The 21,415-nt window shown below is 36.2% G+C and overlaps 1 protein-coding gene across 1 annotated transcript in view; it reads left to right on the top strand.

Moving 5' to 3' along the window:
* Positions 1-21,415, top strand: part of LOC145690157 (nose resistant to fluoxetine protein 6-like) — a 206,308-nt gene that overhangs the window by 82,884 nt on the left and 102,009 nt on the right. Inside the window, exon 2 of the mRNA XM_081764768.1 lies at positions 17,866-18,044. Within this exon, the coding sequence (XP_081620894.1) occupies positions 17,866-18,044 (179 nt within the window). The remainder of the gene's footprint in view (positions 1-17,865; positions 18,045-21,415) is intronic.

Here is a 21,415-nt window from a genome sequence, read left to right as displayed (position 1 = left end):
AATTACTGGCAACTAAGACACATTTTTTGAGCGCCGCAACAGTACGTCTTTCGATTTTCCTGAAAACTACACAGGAAAATTTACTTTCATATATGTTATCTTGTTCAGCTTGACGAACAGTATCGACTGATAAGTGCTTTACATTTGGACATTCAACTGAATGAGAGTTAATGAATATCCTGATAAAGATTCATTTATGTACAAAACTTGGTGACTCTAGGAGACGCCTTTCTGTTTGCGAAAATCTGATCACAGATACACACACATATGTTTTTTATATATATATTAGTAAGGATATAAGGATATAAGTAGTATTTTATGAGTGAACAAACATGCAGGTATCAATTCGTAACTAAATGTAGAATAGCATGCTCATCTGGGAATGTCTATATCACATTTGTCCAGAGAAAAGCTTAAGCCTACGTACTATGAAACGGTAACGATTGTATCCAAAGTGTAGTTTACTGAGTCACTGAACTATACGGTATTCAATAGAATGCTGTTATATGCTATAAGGAAACAAGGAAGACATCAAATAGTATAGAATCGAAAAAAAAAACTTATTGAAATTGAAATAAACAAATTTTGTTTATCGGTGTATAAGAAATATTCTATTTTTGGACCTATTCTTAAAACGGTAAAAAAAAAAAATGTCTAATTGGCCAATGTGATACATGATTTATAGTAAAATAGTTCCATGTGCGAGTCTAGTGATTAGGTTTCTTACTAAATATTGAGTTATATACATTAAATGCTCTAACAGTATTAGGTTAAACAACAACAACAACAACAACAAAATGAAACATACGGTTATTAATAGTTGTTATTCAGCTCCACAAAGGACAGTATCATCATCATCATATGTATTCTGCCATTATTGGCAGGTCACTTGCTGTAACTGAGAAGCTTCCACGCTTCACGGTCTGCAGTTAAGTTCTTTGTTTTCCCGTACAAATTGTCTGTTTTAATACCGTCTATCAACTGTAACCTCGTTCCCCTCCCTCTGTTTCCTGTCATCATACTCTCTAGCAAGTCCCTCATAATACAATTCTTTCTCAACCAGTGATTTATCTTCCTCTTTTCATTTACACCTTGAAATTGCCCTTTTCTGACCCAACATTTGTAACACACTCCCATTCGTTTTTCGTTCGACCCAGATGGTTTCCTCCATTCTTATTCTTCTTCACACCCACATTTAGAAACCTTCCAGTCTTTTTCCATAGCTTTAAAGTATTGACCATGTTCTTGGCACATGCAGTGCAATACTCCAAACGAGAGCTCCTTCGTGGCTAAGCGGTTAGCGAACACGCCTTTGGCGTGGGGGACCCGGCTTCGATTCCCGGCGGGAGCTCATGTGGTTCGGATTCCACGTTAATCAGTAGGTCCAGTCTTATATAGCCTCGCTGCTGAAAGAGACTTTAAATTCAAAATCAACTCAATACTCCAAACGAAGAAGATATGAGTCTTTTTCTCAACTCATGTAGTTGTCGAAGAAATGGAGAAAAGTCACTTAATTTGTAAAGTTAAAAAAATGATGTGCGAGAACCATGCCAGCTATTGAGATGATGTTCATACTGATATATATATATTCATTAAGCTCTTCATGAATGATACTAGTAAGACGATAAGTGTGTGGTTAATGAGGTAAAGACTTGTAAAATCGCGTATGAAGCCGATTCCTCGATTTTCAATTCCAGGCGGGATTGGAAACTAAAATATTGCCACATTACCTGTAAAGTAGGCAACCCAACTGTTTTCCATGTGTTTCAGGTTGCATGCCATTTACATTTATGGATTCTTTTGCAATAATCTTATTCTTCCCGTGCAAAGAATAGGGATGTAAGCTGGCCAAAGTCATCGCTCATCTTTGTATATTTCTTTACGTTCAACGATTTTGCATAAACAATATTCTTCCTATACGAAAAACAGATATTTCAGGTTGTAAATAAGCGAATAAATAATTTGTAGTAAAAATATACTCATGAACAATCAAATTACAGACAGCTACCGTTCTGAGGAAATGACACTGCGCTTGGCCCAGTGAACGTAATAAAAAGGCGTTGCATGTTGCAGCGAGGATGTCAGATCTCGTACGAACTGAATGAGTAACAGTTGATTACAGGATGAGTAAGACACGAGATCTCAGTGTATTTAATTGCGACCAGATTGTTGATATGTTCCACTTCGTCTCTGAAGTCGTGCAAGCATTAATCTCCAAAATCCATCCTATAATGGTGTACCGTAAGTATGTGGGTTCAGGCAAAACCACCGCCGCCAGGGTCAACTGTTGTAGTGTAAGACACATTGATGACAGGGGTCGCCGTCAGTTAGCTCATTGTCAGACATAAGAGCGGATAGACGGGTTGAGTTGATTTTGAGTTTAACGTCCCGCTCATCAGCGAGGCTATATGAGACATGGACCTACTGATTAACGTGGAATCCGAACCACATGAGCTCCAGCCGGGAATTGAAGGGAGCGGATAGACGGGTCTGAGTGCACCAAATCACTTGTGAATTCGATTCAATGCTGGACATCAACGACGTGTAAGCAGCTATACCATCCTCAATTGTTTTCTTGCCATGGCGTACATGAAATGAAATGAAATGAAATCTTTAAGTTTTACGTCCCACCGTTATGTAGGTTAGGTTAAAGGAGAAGGTGGTGGTGAGAAATGAATGAAATGGTGGAATGAAGAAAGTGGGAGGAAACGGGAGAACCTCGAGAAAACTCACGAGCACGGTGTTTGTCCAACACAAGGTCCACACGGCGCAAGCTGGGATCGAACCAGGGACCTCAAGCACCGGAGGTGAACGCTCTATCACTGAGCCACTGCACCCCTCTGCCATGGCGTACAGAAAAGCAAGAATTCCTGAAGGGATTCCAGCACATAGCACAACGACTAACATGAACAAAGTAATACAGCCTTCGGACGCTTGAAGCATGGTAAAAGGACGCTGGCAAGATAAGTCGAGGTGCAAGTTGGTACACGCCGATGGCCGGATACGAGTGCGTCGTGAGCCACATGATACAATGAATCCTTCTTGAAAGCAGCGTACAGTTCAGGCCGCTGGTGGTATTATCTTGTATGGGAAATATTCATGTGGAATGAAATGGTACTCCTGGTATGTCTAACAACGTCTTCTATGGGCGAACGCTACAACCTGTTGGCAGATCATGTTTATCCCTTTGTTCGCCTCCAGCACACTGTTAGTGTTCTATACCTGCAGCAAGACAATGATCCAGCCCATTCCTCCCGAATTGTTGCTAACTGGTTTGATAAGCTCTCGACAGATGTGAAAATGAATGAATGGATACCGAGAAGCCTCGGTATCAATTTCATTAATCACATCTAGGATGCTGTTAAGAGCCTTGTACCTACCTTGGATCCTGTTCCGGCCAATTTTTGTGGATTGTAGGAATCTGTGCAGCGATTATAGACCAGTATGACTCCTCAATGTTTCTGGTGTCTTGTGGAGTCCATGCAAGGCCGCATCGTCAGTGATATCTGGACACAAGGGGGTGGTACATGCTACTAGTCAGGTGTTTGTAATTCAATTGCTCATGAGTGTAATTTTGCTTCAAAATTGCATACAGAAAATGGTGTGCTTGTTTTACAATTTGAACTAGATAAACTGATTAAAACTTACATCTTAGCAAATCGATTGTCACATTTTTTAAAAAATTTATTCACGATTTTTTTTACATTGTATATACCATTAGCAAAGAAAATAGAACCTGTCTTTGGGGCAGCACATCTTAACATACGTGTGCATACGTCACGAAGAGAGAACATGATTCTTTGTCAAATAATTAAAATTCATGGGGTAAAAGTTGTACCATTTGCTTCGAAGTAGCAGATAAAGAACAAGTGTGAGGAAGTATGTAGGCTATATACTATTTCTAGCAATGAATACCGAAATTACTTTTTTTTGGTATCCTCACACAAATTCTCTATTAAAAAAAAAAAAAGAATAAGGAAAGAGAAAATTGTGTCATCCTACACGTTCGTAAATCCTTGAACAGGAAGCTGCTTACTGTACTTACCTGATTGTCGATTCTCTTTCATCATCATCCGGCCTGTATTAATAACATATTTGAGCAAAAAAAGAAGTTTTAAAAAAGTTAGGGGAAGTAATATGTCTCCATCATGACAATCTGATATGTATAAATCGTACTATATTAAAAAAAAAAAAACTTTCTTAAACCAACTAACCTACTTTTGTATTGTATTTAAAAAAAATCTTTCATATATATAACATGTATTAAAGTTCTCGTTTATTTGACACACCCTATATGAATTGTATAGAGTTAATTTTTTAAGTTCCGGAGATGTCCCCCTTGATTCATCTATATGAAGGTCGTTAAGTCTGGAAATGGCTTGAACACATATATATACATACATACATTCCACCGAAACCAGAAAAAAACCTGCTTTACTCGTATGGTGTTTTCCGAAAGTGAAAGGTGAAAAGTTACTTTTTTTTTTTGTTCTTCTTTTGCTTTGTTAGTTTGTTGTTAAACATGAATACGCAATACAGAATCCGTAAGCGCAGCTATTTGACTTCTTCTTCTTTTTCTTCGTTGTAAACTTTCATCTTTTGCTTGTTTGTGGTGTAATTTCTTTTTAAGAATAAGTAATCCTTATTCAGGTTGTTACATTATTGTGCAATCATATGTTGTAGCTTACGGGTGTTTTCAGCACCCATAATAATCGAAATCTTTTTTTTCTTAATCATTTTCTTTCGTATAGAAGTAATCTGGATGTTATAATTTTTAAAGGTGACTTGGCAGGGAAAAAGCTAACATATTATTAAAACAATAATGCTTTATAATGACAATTTATATAGCAATTAATTATATTATTTCGTAACAAGAGAGAATATTTATTATACGCTATGTACGCATTTTGCTAAACACAATTCGTCTTGAGGGAAAAAAAAGCAATTTGTGTTTATTTTGTGACAGTGGCGTCCGGAGAATTTCATCAGGGGCGTTTCAAGTACGATTTTCCTTTAAAGAGACATTTGATTTTTTTGCATGTATAGAATGAGCACCCAAAACATTATAACCATCTATCTAATATCTGGCACACCCACGTTTGACTCATAGGACAGCAGCAATGACGTTTGGTATGGAAGCAATGAGACTTTGGTAGGTGGGTGGAAGTATAGTACACCACATATGCACATACAAATCACTTAAATCTTATAATTTCCGAAGTACTCGGATTCGCCATTGTGAGTCTCGAAACACTGCAGCCCAACGTTGGCCTTGTGACAAGGGACGTTATCTTGCTGAAAGATGCCTTTGGCAGCTGAAATTATGACCAATATGAATCATTGTACATGATCAGGAATGACCTGTCGATAGCACAAAACTACAGTATTATGGTGTCCTACATACGCACTACCAGGCCCATGGATGACCATGTGAATGTTCCCGGAATCATAATGGACCCACAACCGGGCTGTTGTCGTTCTATTGTGCATATCTCTAGTAACTGTTCCCCTGAAAGACGACGGATTTTGACCAGGTCATCGATGTAATGAAGTCAGTATCGTAATTCACCGGACCATGTTACGTTGTGTCATTCCTCGGCAGTCCATGTCGTAAGTGACCATGACGTGCGGTTAACATTGATTCACGTGTGCGAATTCGGCTGCGGAGCTCCATACGTACGTAACAGTGTGTGGTAAGCTTTCTTCTCAGACACATTCGTGTTTTGTCCATTGTTAAAATCTGCTGTTAATTGTGCCACAGTTTGCACCCTATCCTGGTGTTCCAACCTTGACAGGTGATCACATCCTACATTTTTAATAAGGATTCGTGTGGTTTGGTGGTGATTTTATTGTCCTTTTCCCACGTTTGGAGTACATTAACCACAGTAGCTCGCGAACACCTGACAAGTTGCGCTGTTTCTGATATATTCGCTCGAAAAATGTTGTCCCAATCAAACTGATACATTACCGGCCTTCTCAATTCCACGCATAAACATTACATTGCTTGATCGAGTCCGATTCCTGTCATTGTCTGACGAGCAGCTCTGCTGAGCCCCGTGCTTCTTAATGTTACTTCAGCCCAAAAAAGTAGCTGGTAGTCATATGTTTTGTCTGGTGAGTGTATCCTAATATAGTAAATGTTTATTCTTCCCTTATAAAGGAGAATTAAAAGTCCGAAACACCTTGCATGCGCCAGTATTCATTTAACATATTACAGATAAATCGACTACTTATGACCGGTTCTAAAGGTTAACATAGCTGGTTATTACTATAAACGACCCAAAATCTTAATAAGAAAAATAATAAATGTTCATAGACGATTACTTGTACGAATAGGACGAAAGTAATATAAGCGCATCTTGAATATGAATTACTTTATTTAGTTCATGAAAGTCTGTGCGATTCAAGTTTTGTATGAATTCTGATTTAGCGTCACTGCAGCCTAAATCGTCGAACGACGATTGACATTCAAAATTCCAACCATGGATAATTCGATTCCCTCAGATTTTTGGCGTGGATTTCGGACTACAATTTGAAAAGTACCGCATTGGCGCACACTGTCTTCTGAGGCGCTGTAATCGATAATATTTTGATGGCGCTGTAGTCGATAATTAGTTGTTCAGTTTTGCTTGTATCTGCTAAGAGACATTTCTCTCCATTCCTTCACAGTTTTCACAAGAAAACAGATATACATGTAGACCATAATATAAATATTTATTTGCAAGGTCAACAAATAAGAAGAGTCACTGAAACTAAATACCTAGGAATAATTAATCAGCATCTTGAACGGGGACCATACATAAAATTTTTGTGTAAAAAAATCTTACCAGTAAGATAGGAGTGCTTAATAGATTTAGAAATATATTATCGCCGAATCTTAAAAAAATATCTATTATGCTTATGTACACTCTCATCTAACTTACATGAACATATTATGGGGACATTCGAACAAAAACGCACTGCATCCACTACAAATTTTGCAAAATAGGGCATTACGTACCCTCTACAATCTACCACGCTTAAACCCAAATGTAAATACCTATAGCACGTCTATACCAATAGATTATTTAGCTAAAGAATTAACTATGTATTATAAGTTTAATGTTATGAATAATAATATACATCATAATATAATAGTAAATAGAAATAGTCACTTTCATAATTATGAGACAAGACATAAAGAACAAATACATGCGGAATCTAATTCTTCAAAAACATACGGAACAGGAGGGATTAAGAACTATCTCATAAAATCCTTCAATAAAATTCCAACGGAATACAAACAGTTGAAATCAAAATCTTTATTCAAAAAAACGGATAAGAGAGCTATTATGGCAGAAACTAAGTATATGAAGTGTAATTATATAAGGAACAGCATTTAAAAAAGTAGCAAGTAAATGGAAGGATAAATTCAACAGATATTGCATTACTTTTATTCTTGTGTATGTATATTATGTATCAGCAATTTAATTTTGTATTTCAATATGTATAAGCAATGTAACTGTATTGCCCCTTAAAGTGAGTCCAAGACTCGTTGGGGCCTGGAGTCTGAAATAAATTTAATTTATATATATATATATATATATATATATATATATATATATATATATATATATATATATATATATATAAAATTCCTACTGATTTTATCCTTCATTTGTTGTGTATGGCTTATGAATTCAGCAAAGAAAAGGGATACAGTCACGAAATAAAGAAATGGGCAGAGAGATAAAATATTATCAACCCTTCACATTATTTAACTCTGTCAAAACACGTACTGTTTTCACCTGTGTTTGATAAAAAGCAACCTTGGTTTTGTTACTAAGCTTAGTGCTTTCAGATAGAGAGAGAAAAAAAGTTCTTGAATTTACTTTTGACGAAAATAGGGAAACAAGCACAATAATTCGTACTGTTCACAACGTCCTTATTACTTACCATAAATAGCTCAAGTGGTAGAGCGTTGACTTAGCATTCGGGAGATCGTGGGTTCGATTCTCGCTCCCGATCATGCTGATTGGGGTTTTCTAGGATTTTCCTCAGTTCTACCAGGCAAATGCTAGGGTAGTATTTACTGAGCAGGCCCTGGCCGATACCTTCCGCGTACGCGCCTTTGGTGTGAGAGACTTGGGTTCGAATCCCGGGGAGCTCATGTGGTTCGGATCTCACATTTAAGCTACAGCTGAAATACTGTGACTTCGAGGAGTTTTGGCACCCAAACATACAATCGAGATCTATAACTACAAGCTTGGCAACAACAACCGTGAGAACTGAAGCATTGTCATGCAGTACGCCAGTTCAATTTACAGCGATCGATTTAAATAACTACCTCCACTGTACTGGCTCAGCTAGGCAGTTGAAACTGATATGTATTTCTTCCATAAATGACACTATATGCCATAATAGGTTTCTATCGTTTGAAAATGTACTGTAATCTTTATAGTATGAAACGAAAATAGTCTTTCTATCTTCTGGTAACAAAGTTTGAACAATTAACACGATTTCACGGTTTGATTAATCATCTCATACTTTCCGACCCTACATTACGTTATGGAAGATTTAATCTTTTCTAGCTCAAACAACTACGTCATCTGCGAGTGTGTTCTCTAGCAGCGAAACATCGAAAAGCACCATAATTTTATCAATGTTTTTGAAGTTAAGAATTAGTCCTCCCTCCTGACCTAGTGGCTACTGCGTGCTTTCTTGGTGCACGTGATTCCGTGTTCGAGTTTCGGTGGGACACATGGTGGTTTGGTTTGGATTCCACCTTAAATTGTTGGTCCTCGTGTCATATAGCCTGGGTGCTGTAAAGGGACGCTAAAATTTAACACCAACTGAAATTAATACTTTATGATGCATGGGTGAAATAATCCAAATATATTCCCCATTCTGATGGAAATTCCATTATCTCTATCTGACCACGAAATCAGATATTTTCCTCACGGATTGGCACCACTGGAGTTAGAGAAAGCTTTTTCTGACTGTGCGGCACCTCGCATTTTGGTCCTTCCGTAAAGCTACGTTGAGAAATTATACGATAGGCTAGTCATGGAGATCATTCGAATGTTAAATTCAAGTGCTTCTTCAGCGGTTTTGCCTTTGGTTCGACTCCCGTGGATATTGAGATCCAAGTCAAATAATAGACTCACTTCTTGATGAATGGAAAAGGGAGTTAAACTTCAAAGAAACGAAATAATATTATTTACTTAATAATCCGGAGATTGTGATGGATATGCTACTCTGAGAGAAAATGTTTAATAATATTCCAGCAACATGTCTCACAATAGCCATCTAAGAATTTCGTGAATGTATCAAAAAATTTCGTTTCACATTGGGAAAGTATAGTAGATTGCCAAACTATGCTAAAACAATACTTAAACCGGAAGTAGCAGAGCCATACCTTCCGGTTACAATAAGGAGATAAGGTCGGAAATAAAACTTGTTCTGTGGACGTTGAACCCACGCTAAGAGCAGTTTTTCGCTATTTCGTACAATTATTTTATAATATTATATGAATCAATAGACATCAACACATGCTTTTTATTTATAAACAAAGGAAAAGAACACCTGCTCTCCTACTACAAATACTACAAAAAGGAAATGACAAGAATTTCTGTTATCATCAAGTCATGTGCCAAAGGGACACTAGCGCCACTGCTGTATAAAAAGTATATAAAACATCACGTAAGGTCTTTATCGATATCAATTTTGACTGGACAAATTCTTTTTCTTACCTTGCCTAAAACTCTAAAAAGAATCTGACTTAAGTCAAGGCTCTTAACTGGCCTAGAGATCTAAAGTCTCTTGCCTACTTAGCTTGCTTAAAGCTCTACGATTTCTCTGCCCGCTTAGCTTGTTTGGAGCTCTGCAAAACACCATTACTTGCCTGAAGCACTAAATATTCCTAAACCGCTTCCACTTAGCTTGCCTAAAACTTGGTAAAATTCTTTCTTTGTCGGCCTAGATCTTAAGACATCTATTTACCCAAACTCAAATTACATACAAAACTTTGTATTGGTCTGAGAATCACACTTGTAAGTTTATGTTATATTGTATGCAACAGAAATTTTATAAAAAGAAAGTTTGTGGGAAATATGCAAAAAAAAAAAAAAAATGGTTTTTTGCTATCTATTACCGTTTCTTCATTATGATGATTAGTATTGAAACCGGAAATCGTATTTTTTTAGAATTTCCGTTTTGAATAGATGGCTAAATGTCAATATGAAATTTCTTCTTGAAAACCTAAATCCACGTTAGAAAGCTATTTCCCTTCATCTCTTCCCATTTTTTAATCTATGATGATTAATGTTGAAACCGAAGTGGTTGATTTCTGCAACTTCCGGTTCGAGTAGATGTTAAGAGAAGAGATAGAATACATTCTTAGGGTGCTGAAAATATTCCAGAAAACCACTTCTTGCTATCTCTTACCGTTATATGTGATTCTTGTAAACAAACTCACAATCAATTGGATATAACCGGTCTGCAAGACTTCCCATACTGCTATACGAGGTATGTTCAAAAAGTATTGAACCTTATTTTTTCCCGCGTAAACAAATGAAGCGTGGGGGACACTTTCTTCAGTGTAGATGTAGAGGGGACACTCATGCGCAGTCGTGATTTTTTTCCCGTCAGTAGAAAGCATCAGTCGCTGGCAGTCGGTCAACGAGTAAAGACTTGTAGTGAGAAGTCGGGAGATTTCAGTTTTTTTTTTTTTTTTTTTTTTTTTTTTTTTGTAAAATTACAGAAAAACTTGAGCAGCCATATTGTATCAAATTTTGGCAAAAGCTTGGCGATACCGAAACAGAAACCATTCAATCGGATCGGTACATTCAATTTTGAACGGGAATTTGGACATGAGGAAAGGAGGGTGTTCGTGAAATTTGATTTCAGGCTTTCATCGCTAAACACAACATTCCTGTGTGTCGTCAGCAGGGCCGTGCCGTGAAGGGGGGACCGAGCCGACGGCCCCGGGCGCCGAAGTAATGGGGGCGAAAAATTCGGGAGAAAAAAGGAAAAAAGATAGGAAAAATTGCTTGGGATATATGTATGGGGGCGCCGTCGTATACTCTTGCCCCGGGCGCTGATTTTCCACGGCACGGCCCTGGTCGTCAGGCTCCCTACTCCCCTGACGTGGCTCCGCGTAACTGATTATTTCCCAAGCTGAAAATGTTACTAAAAGGGACTCGATTTGAGTCAAGAGAAGACATCAAGCGGAATGCGACGGCACGGTTGCTCACTATTTCGAAAACTGCGTTCCAGAAGTATTTCCAAGAATAGCGGGACACTACTTTGAAGGGGATTAGTGTTTTGGATTTCCAAATCAATAAATGAATTTTTGCCAAGCAAGGGTTCGATACTTTTTGAATACTTCGTACTGATGCTCAGCATAGCTAAGTCTAAAAAAAATGTAATCTTGTCTAAACTAACTTGCTTTAAATACGTAAAATGTCCTTTTGTGTGAAGGTGGTCAGAACACCACAAATAGCTTAGTTTGTCAGAGGTCGAAGTGACACGGTATGCGGTGGTATGCCATACCGCCTCTGGTTTTTCAGTGATGAAGGCATACCACCTCTAGTTTTTCAATGATCAAGATATATCGTCACTGGAGAGTAGGTGCTAAATACCTTTAATCAATCAATTTTTATATACCTTTGCACGTAAAAAGATTATATTTCTTATGTAGAAGTAATTTCTAAGTTGACAACACCAACATTTTTGTTATTTTTCTCCCTGCCTTTTGTTTTTAAAATGTTTGTCTTCAAAGAAGTTCATCTGGTCTATATTTTGATGTGCCATATTGAATTGTTTCTTATGTATGTGTGTGTGTCTTCTTGTCTTAATGCATATACATGTCGTGTTTTGAGCATGGGCAGATCTTCCGCGGGTTTGGAATACTCCTCAGTCGAGTGGGGGTTCTGAGAGTTTCCTTTTCTTCCAGGATATTGTTAATATAAAAACTTGTTTTTTTAAGCATTTTCATGTATAATTTTCTATAATACACCATAAGAGGATTTTTTTTTCTTTCAAAAAGTTGTTGGCGGGGGATCGAAGTCTCTCCATGTCCCTCCCTCCCCCTCTTATAAATACAGAGAAGCTCTCCAATGGTTTTCAGTCATTATAAGAATAGAATAGAAATGAAATGAAATCTTTGAGTTTCACGTCCCACGATTATGCCGGTTAGGCTAAAGGAGACGGTGATGATGAGTAATGAATGAAATGGTGGAATGAAGAAAGTGGGAGGAAACGGGAGAACCCCGAGAAAACCCACGCACCCGGTGTTTGTCCACCACAAAGTTCACTTGGTGGGGGCTGGGATCGAACCCGGGACCCCTAGCACCAGAGGTGAACGCTCTACCACTGAGCCACCGCGGCCCCATTATAAGAATAGAAACGCAATCTTTAGACAACATACCCTCACTGCATTTCAGCATTTAGATACCGCCTCTGCTTTTTTCCACTTCGAACACTATATATATATATATATATATATATATATATATATATATATATATATATATATATATATATATATATATATATATATATATATATATATATATCACTTTCTTTGTATTTTTGACCCAGTGCCACTTAAAACTACTAGAAAATTAAATGGGTAGTAAATAACAAAGCATATTTCGACATCAAAGACGATATTTCACCGAGTTGCATTCACCCAGTAACACGAACGAAGTTTCAGAAGCAACATCATTGTACCCACTGGAATGTAGTTGGAGCTTGGCTTTTGACGTTTCATAACTATTTATGTAAATGAACTCTTACACACTTACGTATGACCAGAGAATCCTTTTCCAAACTTTCCATTCTTAAGTAGGTGGCATGCAATCATCCACACCCATACTCCTGCCATAAAGTTATATAATCAACAAATAAAAGATGAGTTTTTCATTTCTATTTTTGCAAAGAGCTTTGACCCACCAAGTCTACAATTATGCTTTCATGATCACTTTTTCTTTTTTCTTCTTGTTTCTTTGATATATACATAATATGAGTAATAAGAACCAATTATGTGTGTAATTTTCCCTCTGAAGCATAATAAATTTCAATTAATGACGTTAGAAACATGCGTGATCTTTCTTCTGTTTTCAGCCCATTAATTTTTATGGCGAATCATTTTTTATGTTTTCTTTGACATAAACTGGAATTTTAATCGCTTGATTTTACTGATTTACCCTTCATATCTATTTAAATGCCGTTTACCTTGTGAAAATTAAATTTTTGTTATATTTAATTTTAAACATTTCATAATCTATATATATATATATATATATATATATATATATATATATATATATATATATATATATATATATATATATATTTAAAAAAAGTAATATTAAATTTATTTATACAGGATGACCAAAAATTCTCCGCTCCTCTAGGTTTGAGTTTCACAAAGTGCAATGTGAGTGTAATTTTAGTTATTTTATTTAATACTTACAATAGTTGAGTATTTCCATATACAAACTATGTATCCAGCAGAAATGGAGTGGGTCATGGGTCAACTGGACGTGACCAACCGCGACGCACTACTCACTGTAACCTACTTCGATCCACCGACCCACCATGACCCACTCTGACCCACGGGCCCATTCTGTTCAGTGCAGTTTAGACAGCATTTTCTGAATCCTGGTGAATTTGTCTATATTTTAATGTCAAGGCCTCCGTTATTCTTCCTTTTTCACCGTGAGATAAATATATCTAAGTGAAAAAGAACTTCAGGCACTTCTGGAGATTGATATTTGTAATTGTAATAACAGCAATAGGACCTACTACTTGACTTTCAAGACAAGTCGAATTTTACAGATTTTTTTCTTTACGTTGGCGTATTTTACCTTGATTTAATACTCAAATTTCATCTTATCTTCCACTGCAAAGTATCTGTAATTCTACAAGAAAATAGTTATATGTGATAATTACATTGAAATTCATCGTAATGTGGCCCATGACAAACATTTTACCATTTTATATCGTAAATGTCAGATCCATCGGTATTGTAACAGAGTGGTGCTTGAGCGATTGACCGTAGGAATTGAAACTCCGATTAGTGATTATTTCACAACCTTCTTTTATTACAAGTATAAACTTTTTAGTCAGTGATGAGGAGGAAATGGATTATGTCAAGGTTTCATTGAGCCACGCCATTTCTTGTATCCAGTCAGTGGCGTATTTTGTGGGCTACTGGGCCTACCGGCGGTAGCCCTAGAATATTACAAAACAAAGTTATTCTAATATAAAGTAAATTATATTGATAATTTTACACTTTAGTATCTTCTTTCAATGATACAAGTTTTTGAGAACTGTACGTATTCAGAACGATCCACTAACGTCTTCGCACGCAATCTGTCTCGCTATCTTAAGATTTCTTCGATATGACAATGCAGCAGTTATCATTCTCTAGCTACCACAGCGAGAATCGTATCGGCGCATTCCCGTTCGCTCCACCACCGACCACAGCGTACAAACGGGCTGCCAGGTAACGGCAGTTTCCTCTGGAGAAATCGGTTTCTTAGGCGAAGAGCAAAAAGAAATTACACGAGGAGTGAAGAGGCATTTTGGAGGTCTCTGGGAATTGTCTGGAACATCTTGAGACTCGTTCGGCAGCGGTTTGCGTCAACGCAACAAAAAATTTGTATTTTACAGGAATTTGGGATAGTTGGCATAGCTGTTATAAATACTTATTTCATTATTTGCGTTTCGTTGCCAATGTTCTTACAAACTCAGGCTTCTTCATTGGCTAATTGCCTATTTCAGTGTCCTTTATTACTCGATCACCTTCCATTTTCTCTGGTGAGTAGGATTACCTCTATCCAAAGCAAAATGTAGGATTACTTCATGGAACAGAAAAGGTAGAAATGTACGATCGTTATTCCGTAATACTAATAAAATAATATGTAATTCCTGCTAGTGGAGAGAAAATCATATTTATGTGCTTGATAAAAGGAATGTGTGTTATAACATTTTCTCTTATTTTGAAAATTTTATAATAACGTGCAAACTAAACTCCAATAATAATAATAATAATAATAATAATAATAATAATAATAATAATAATAATAATAATAATAATAATAATAATAATAATAATAATGTACTGATGTTATAAAGGTTAGTGGTAGCCCAAGCCATCAAACCAGTATAGTCATTGTATCCAGTGGATTTGTATGTGCTCCAACGTGTTAGTACACACAGATGTACGCGTCTCCATGTTCCCCTTGATATGTTGCGGAGTATCTTAGTTCTCGTTCGAAAGACTTCCTCCACATTTTCGAGTAAATTTTTCTTCCAATGCCGACCATGAGAGATATATGTGAATTGATTATTCAGTCACACTTGAGTTGTCTGGTGTTCTATTGTAAGGTCCGGACTTCGTGAAGGCCATTTCGAATTGGGATAAAGATGTTGGACAACCACGCCCAAATTTTAGCATCCTGGGACTTGTTTATTAAAGTAATCCTGATGAGCAATATCAGACAGTGTTAACAGTCTGTGACGATGAAAGCAATGTCACCAATATCACAACTAATAAATTACGATTATATTGTTCTGTGTGATACTTAAACCTAGGGGTACGGGGACTTTTCGGACACCCTTTATATAATTTATTTTGAAAAAGCAAGGGACATTTAATTAACCATACCTGAAGAAGAAATCAGTGAAATATCATTAGAAATTCCAGTTCATTTCAAAGAAAACAGCAAAATAGTTCTCCACATAAATCAATGAACTTAAAATAAAGATGGCACAGGTACTCAACGTTGTTAACAATTTCCTTTTTTTTTTTTTTTTTTTTTTGACTTTTTTAGTGTTTATTTTCTGTGTTGATTTACTATAAATCATACTTTTTCTTATTCGATTTTTGTGATTTCAAAGAACACTTGTTGTACTAAGTTTTCCTAAATCTATCGGAATTGTAGAACAAAAGCTATTAGAGAATACAATAAAACCAATTAAAGATAACAATATAACCTATTAGAAGTATACCTAACCATAAAACCCATTAGAGATACCATGTTAGATTATTCCTTGGAGATTAGCGTTACCTTTCAGAACCGAGTCTATATAAGACATGGATCTATAGTTCAAGGTGGGACTAGAACCACTGTAATGCTTCAATGCACTTCCACCAAGAATTAAACTCTGAGCACCGTGCACCAAAGGCGCACGCAGTAGCCACTAAACCAGCGAGGAGGAATGAAATAGCATGTTAGACATAACCATAAATGATGTTAGATACGATAGAAAGAATTATCATAGGTAACCTTAAAATGTTACAGATAACCGAAATACTTATTAGATATAACCATAAAACCTATTAGATATATTAAAATAACAACAAGATTGTTAGAAGTAGTCTGAAACCCATTAGCTCACAAAATGTTAAATACAACTAGTGCTGTCCGCGAGAAGAGATTTGGGCCTATGTCAACTCGAAAAGGTATCGTGAAAGTTTTGTCTTCTCAAAAAGTATAATCCTCGTGGCTGCATGGTTCGTTTAGCGTACGTGCCATCGGCGCGGGAGACCCGACTTGAATTTCTGATGGGATCTCATCGGATTCGAATCCCATATTAAACTGTAGGTCCACGTCTCATAGAGTCTTGATCCTGAACAGAACGCCAAACTTCAAATCAATTAGTTATCTGTTCCTATTGGAAGAACTCTATCTTGTCTCTGGGTAACGCTAGAGATAAATAAAAAAACGTGTTAGAGATAATAGTAAGACCCATTAGAGATAACCATAAAATGCTAAAGACAACAAAAAATAAACATGTTAGAAATTACCCTAAAATCTATTAGAGATATTACCTAGGTAGAATAATATGAACACCTATTAACCACAAAACATGTTAGAGATAAGCATAACTTAAAGCTCTTAGAGAATTGCAAAATTTAATGGAGAAATAAAACTTATTAGCGAACTAAATTGTTCATCGGTTTTAATTGTCCACCTATCTTTGGAAACACGTAGGCACAGCTATATGGTATTATTATTATTATTATCATTATTTTGTAAGTCGGCTTTTGTTCAAGCTTGATAATTAGTGTGTAAATAAGGGTGGCCGATTTGCACAAGAATTTCTGGAAAATGTCAGTGAACCCGCAGATATTCTGAAAAATAGGATGGATAACCTGCCGGGACATATTACAGTGACTTGTAACCAGACTGAAATATTTTACAGTGAATTCGATGTAACTTAACTGCAATATTTTACAGTGGGTCTTATAATATGATACAGTGACTTGTTATAAACTGACTTAAATATCTCACACGTATGTTAAGAGGCCTAATCACTGCGAAATTAAAATACTGCTAATTTTACAGTAATTATGTGATATCTTCAACTAGATAAAAGATAGTCGAAATATGTAACAAGAGCGCCATAGACAATGTTATTTTGCATGAGGTATCGTTATCACGAGTCACCCAGTAGCTTTCAGTTTGCAGCCCTTTAGAAACGCGAAAAAAATGTCGATTTTCTAAATGTCTGGAAATCAAAAGCAGATATGCGAGTCGTGATAACGGTATCTCATGTAAAATAATATTGTCTAGGGAGGTCTTGTTTCACTTTTCGATTATCTTTTATCTATTTGAAGATATCACATAATTACTGTAAAATTGGCGGTATTTTAATTTCGCCGTGATATGGCCTCTTAAATATTGAGTACAGTTTGACGATTAATCGACCATACAAAGACAGAACTTTCTACCAGGTGGTGTAGAAAATCTGCATGGTATTTTACTGTACTTTCATATGTCTACACCTTTTTTAACTGTTGAAACTATCTCAAAACTTCCTGTTACTTAAGAATTTCATTCATTAATCTGCTTTTATTATTAATTGCAGTGGTGGACTCTAGTGGTAGGAGACCGTCCGGTTTCTTCTGGGGAAATGACTTCTGGACGGGTTCATCTCTCCTCTGTAAGTCCCTCAACGATAACTATACGGACTTTCCTCCGCCATTCAAAGTGGACTTTCACATGGCCAAAGTGGAACTCAATTTCACTATCGACTCCATGGATAAGGTAAGCCTTTTAAACAACTACTGTTGAATACCATTCACACTCTCTTATCGAAGTTAGATTCTAGGCACGAAAGTGATAACAAGTTAACACATGTTGGTGAGAATTCCAATGTAAGCTGGTAGTGAGTCATTTTTCCAGAGTAAAAAGTATAAAATGCTTTTGTTACCTAGTATAGTACTTGTTTACTTGCGTTTATTATTCGTGTATTTTGGATTTGTAGCACAGCGGTCCTGTAGGTAGAGTACTAACACCAAAAGTGGGAGGGAACGAAATTTATGGGGATATTATGATACCTTGAGTTCATCTTCGTACATTCATATATACATATACAGGTATATATATATATATATATATATATATATATATATATATATATATATATATATATATAGCACATACAGTAAATGGTATTATTATAAAATACAAATTTTCTTAATGAACTAAGTAGAAAAAAAAAAGAATTTAACGCATATAAGAACTAGCACAGTTCAAAGTGACTTTAGCAGCTTCTGAAAACCGAAAAATGAATACATAATTCAGTTCTTTTTTTTTTTTTTTTAAGTTTAGTGTCCCACATTTATGCACTGACGGTGATAATGAGATGGATGAAAATAATGGAATGAAGAAAGTGGGAGAAAACGGAGGAACTCTCCGAGTAAACCCACGCACATGGTGTTTGTCCACCACAAAGCCCACCTTGGTGGAAGCTGGGATCCAACCAGGAATTCCATGCACCATTGGTGAGCGCTCTACTACGAAGCTACCACTACGTCTTTTATCAAATGAATGAATAGGCTATAAAGCATGTCTACCTGCAAAGACAAAGGGGCCGCGGTGACTCAGTGGTAGAGCGTTCACCTCTGGTGAATGGGGTCAAGGGCGCCGATTTCTCTGTAAATTTGGGGACCCATTCAGATGCAGAAGGCATATATGAGGATTTTAAGACAAATTGCATTCAAATTATGCCAAATATTGTATATTCTTAAATAAAATAAGAGGGACCCACATCAACTTTGGGGGGCCCGAGCCCCCTCAGCCCCCAGGATCGGCGCCCTTGAATGGGGTCCCTGGTTCGAGCCCAGCTCGCGCCAAGTGACCTTTATGGTGGACAAACACCGTGCTTGGGTTTTCTCGGGATTCTCCTTTTTCCTTCTACTTTCTTCATTCCACCATTTCTTTCATTTGTCATCACCACTGTCTCCTTTAGCCTAGAAGGCATAAGCGTGGGACGTAAAACAAAGATTTGATTTCATTTCATTTTTGTAGAAGACAAAATGATCTGGAACTTTCGCGAAAAGAAAGAAAGAATGGAAATACCGGAGCAGCTAAGTTAGCAAAAGCATCGGTAAATGAAATACTGCTTTTAATAAAACACTTTCTGGAAACACGAAACAGAAGTTCTGAGAACGAGAAATGATTGAATATATCCTTCGTTCAGCAATGCAAAGAATATTTTCAAAATCAATAAGGCCAGAAATCTCCACGATAACAGGGCAATCAAGTTATCTACTGTAGTAGAAAGTTACGAATAGTCGTAAAAACAAAAAAAAAAAAAAAAAAAAAAAAAAAAATCACCGTTGATTTGATTTTTATTCTACTTATAAGTAAGGAATCAAAGTTCTGCCCGACTATAACATTTCATAAGTTTATAGAACAAGTTTAGGTCTACAATTATGCCAAGTTTGATTCATATCGGATGAGTTTGGTGAACTAGTGCGATCAGTGGCGTACGGTAAAATTTTATTCGAGAGGGTTTTGGAAAAAAAGTTATATAATACTATTTAGGCAATATGATTTAGGATGGGTGCTGCCATGACTGTAAATTTTCAATACAATATACATTCCCTGCTTCCATCATCCCTAAATTAACAATGTATTGCCGGATATGTACAGGTAAAGTAGCCAGTATTTGCAACATTTCCACATATTGGGATAAAATGTGTGATTGTACTGCACCACTGTTTTGAAGACTTTTAGTCTGCACAGTGTCGTTCCACTTTAACTTTTACAGTTCAAATCGGTTCAAATTCAGAAAGTGTTGCTATAAGATAAGGTAAAAATATCTTGGTAGAGCTGTGTGCATTTCCTAATTTCAGTGGTAGATGTATTTTTACCTAAACGGCTCGAAGTAAATGTTTCAATATTCGTAATTTTTTTTTTCTGGAAACCGCTCTTTTAATTCTGAAATAATAACCTAGAAATGGTAAGACAACTGATCTTCTGGATCAGATGCATTAATGTTTTACCTGTAACACTGGCCAGAAAAAAATGATTTGGTTGTTAATATTGGTTCCAATATGGTGCCAACGCCCATGACATCTTCAAAACACAAATATAAATTCACTGTCTGGATTTGAATGCCAATAATTTGTAAACATTAAAGTTTCTTCAACGTGTTGACACTTCTCCATATAAGCTAAAATTTGAATTATTTTTTCTAATCTCAATCGCCTCATGCGTCATTCATAATATTATTATGCTTACATTACATTAAGGCAACTATACACGATCAATAATTCTACATATGTAGGGCTTGCAGACGTCTCGATCCAGCCGGGAGAGTCCCAAACTTACGTAATTTGTACCCTGTCCTGGAGGAGTTGTTTAGGACTCCAATTGTCCCGATTATCTTTCAAAACATTACTTAATATCATTTTTAAAGAAACTGCTTCTATTAGTGATTAACACCAAAATTATAGAAATAATCTACTCTCTATCACTATTATATACTTAATTCTGCTATGTACATAACTAACCATCCAAGTACGTAAATTTTCATATAGTGTCACGATTTCTTAGTCTAGAAATATGAAAGTCCCATACATAGGTAGCATCTGATTTCAAAAACCCATATCTAAACGTGTAAGATACTAAATACAAAAATGCATAAATAAATACAAGAAGTGTAGTTTATTGGAAATTATGGTAGTCAATAATTAACGTGTCATTAACTCTAGAAAAAAGTGAGTAACATGGTTTGTTGTACTAAAATATTAATTATTTTTTAATGTTTTAAAATATTTCAGCAGGGGGTTCAATACCCACAACTGCCCCATACCGTACGCTGACGAGTACGATAAATGTAGTGCCCTTATTATTGTCTTTTCATGGATAAGTCAAATGAAGGATGAAAGAAAATCTGTTGCAGAACATTTTAGGTTGGGCTCATTATTCTTTCCCTCAACCAAATCGAAACTTTTATTTCATTTTGTTTACAACGAAATAAACTATAAGAATTTCTTGATTGCTTACTTCTGTTCTTCATTTGATTTTTTTTCCCTTTAAAAAAGAATTCAGAGATACGAATATCGTACGAGTTCAACCGAACTCATCCGATCGAAATCAAACTTGGCACGGTAGTAAACTTTGAC

This window comes from Thermobia domestica, chromosome 7 (assembly GCF_964235325.1).
Source record: "Thermobia domestica chromosome 7, izTheDome1.hap1.1, whole genome shotgun sequence".
Classification (NCBI taxonomy): domain Eukaryota; kingdom Metazoa; phylum Arthropoda; class Insecta; order Zygentoma; family Lepismatidae; genus Thermobia; species Thermobia domestica.
The sequence above is the reverse complement of the archived record's forward strand: the minus strand, read 5'-3'. Positions and strand labels throughout refer to the sequence as shown.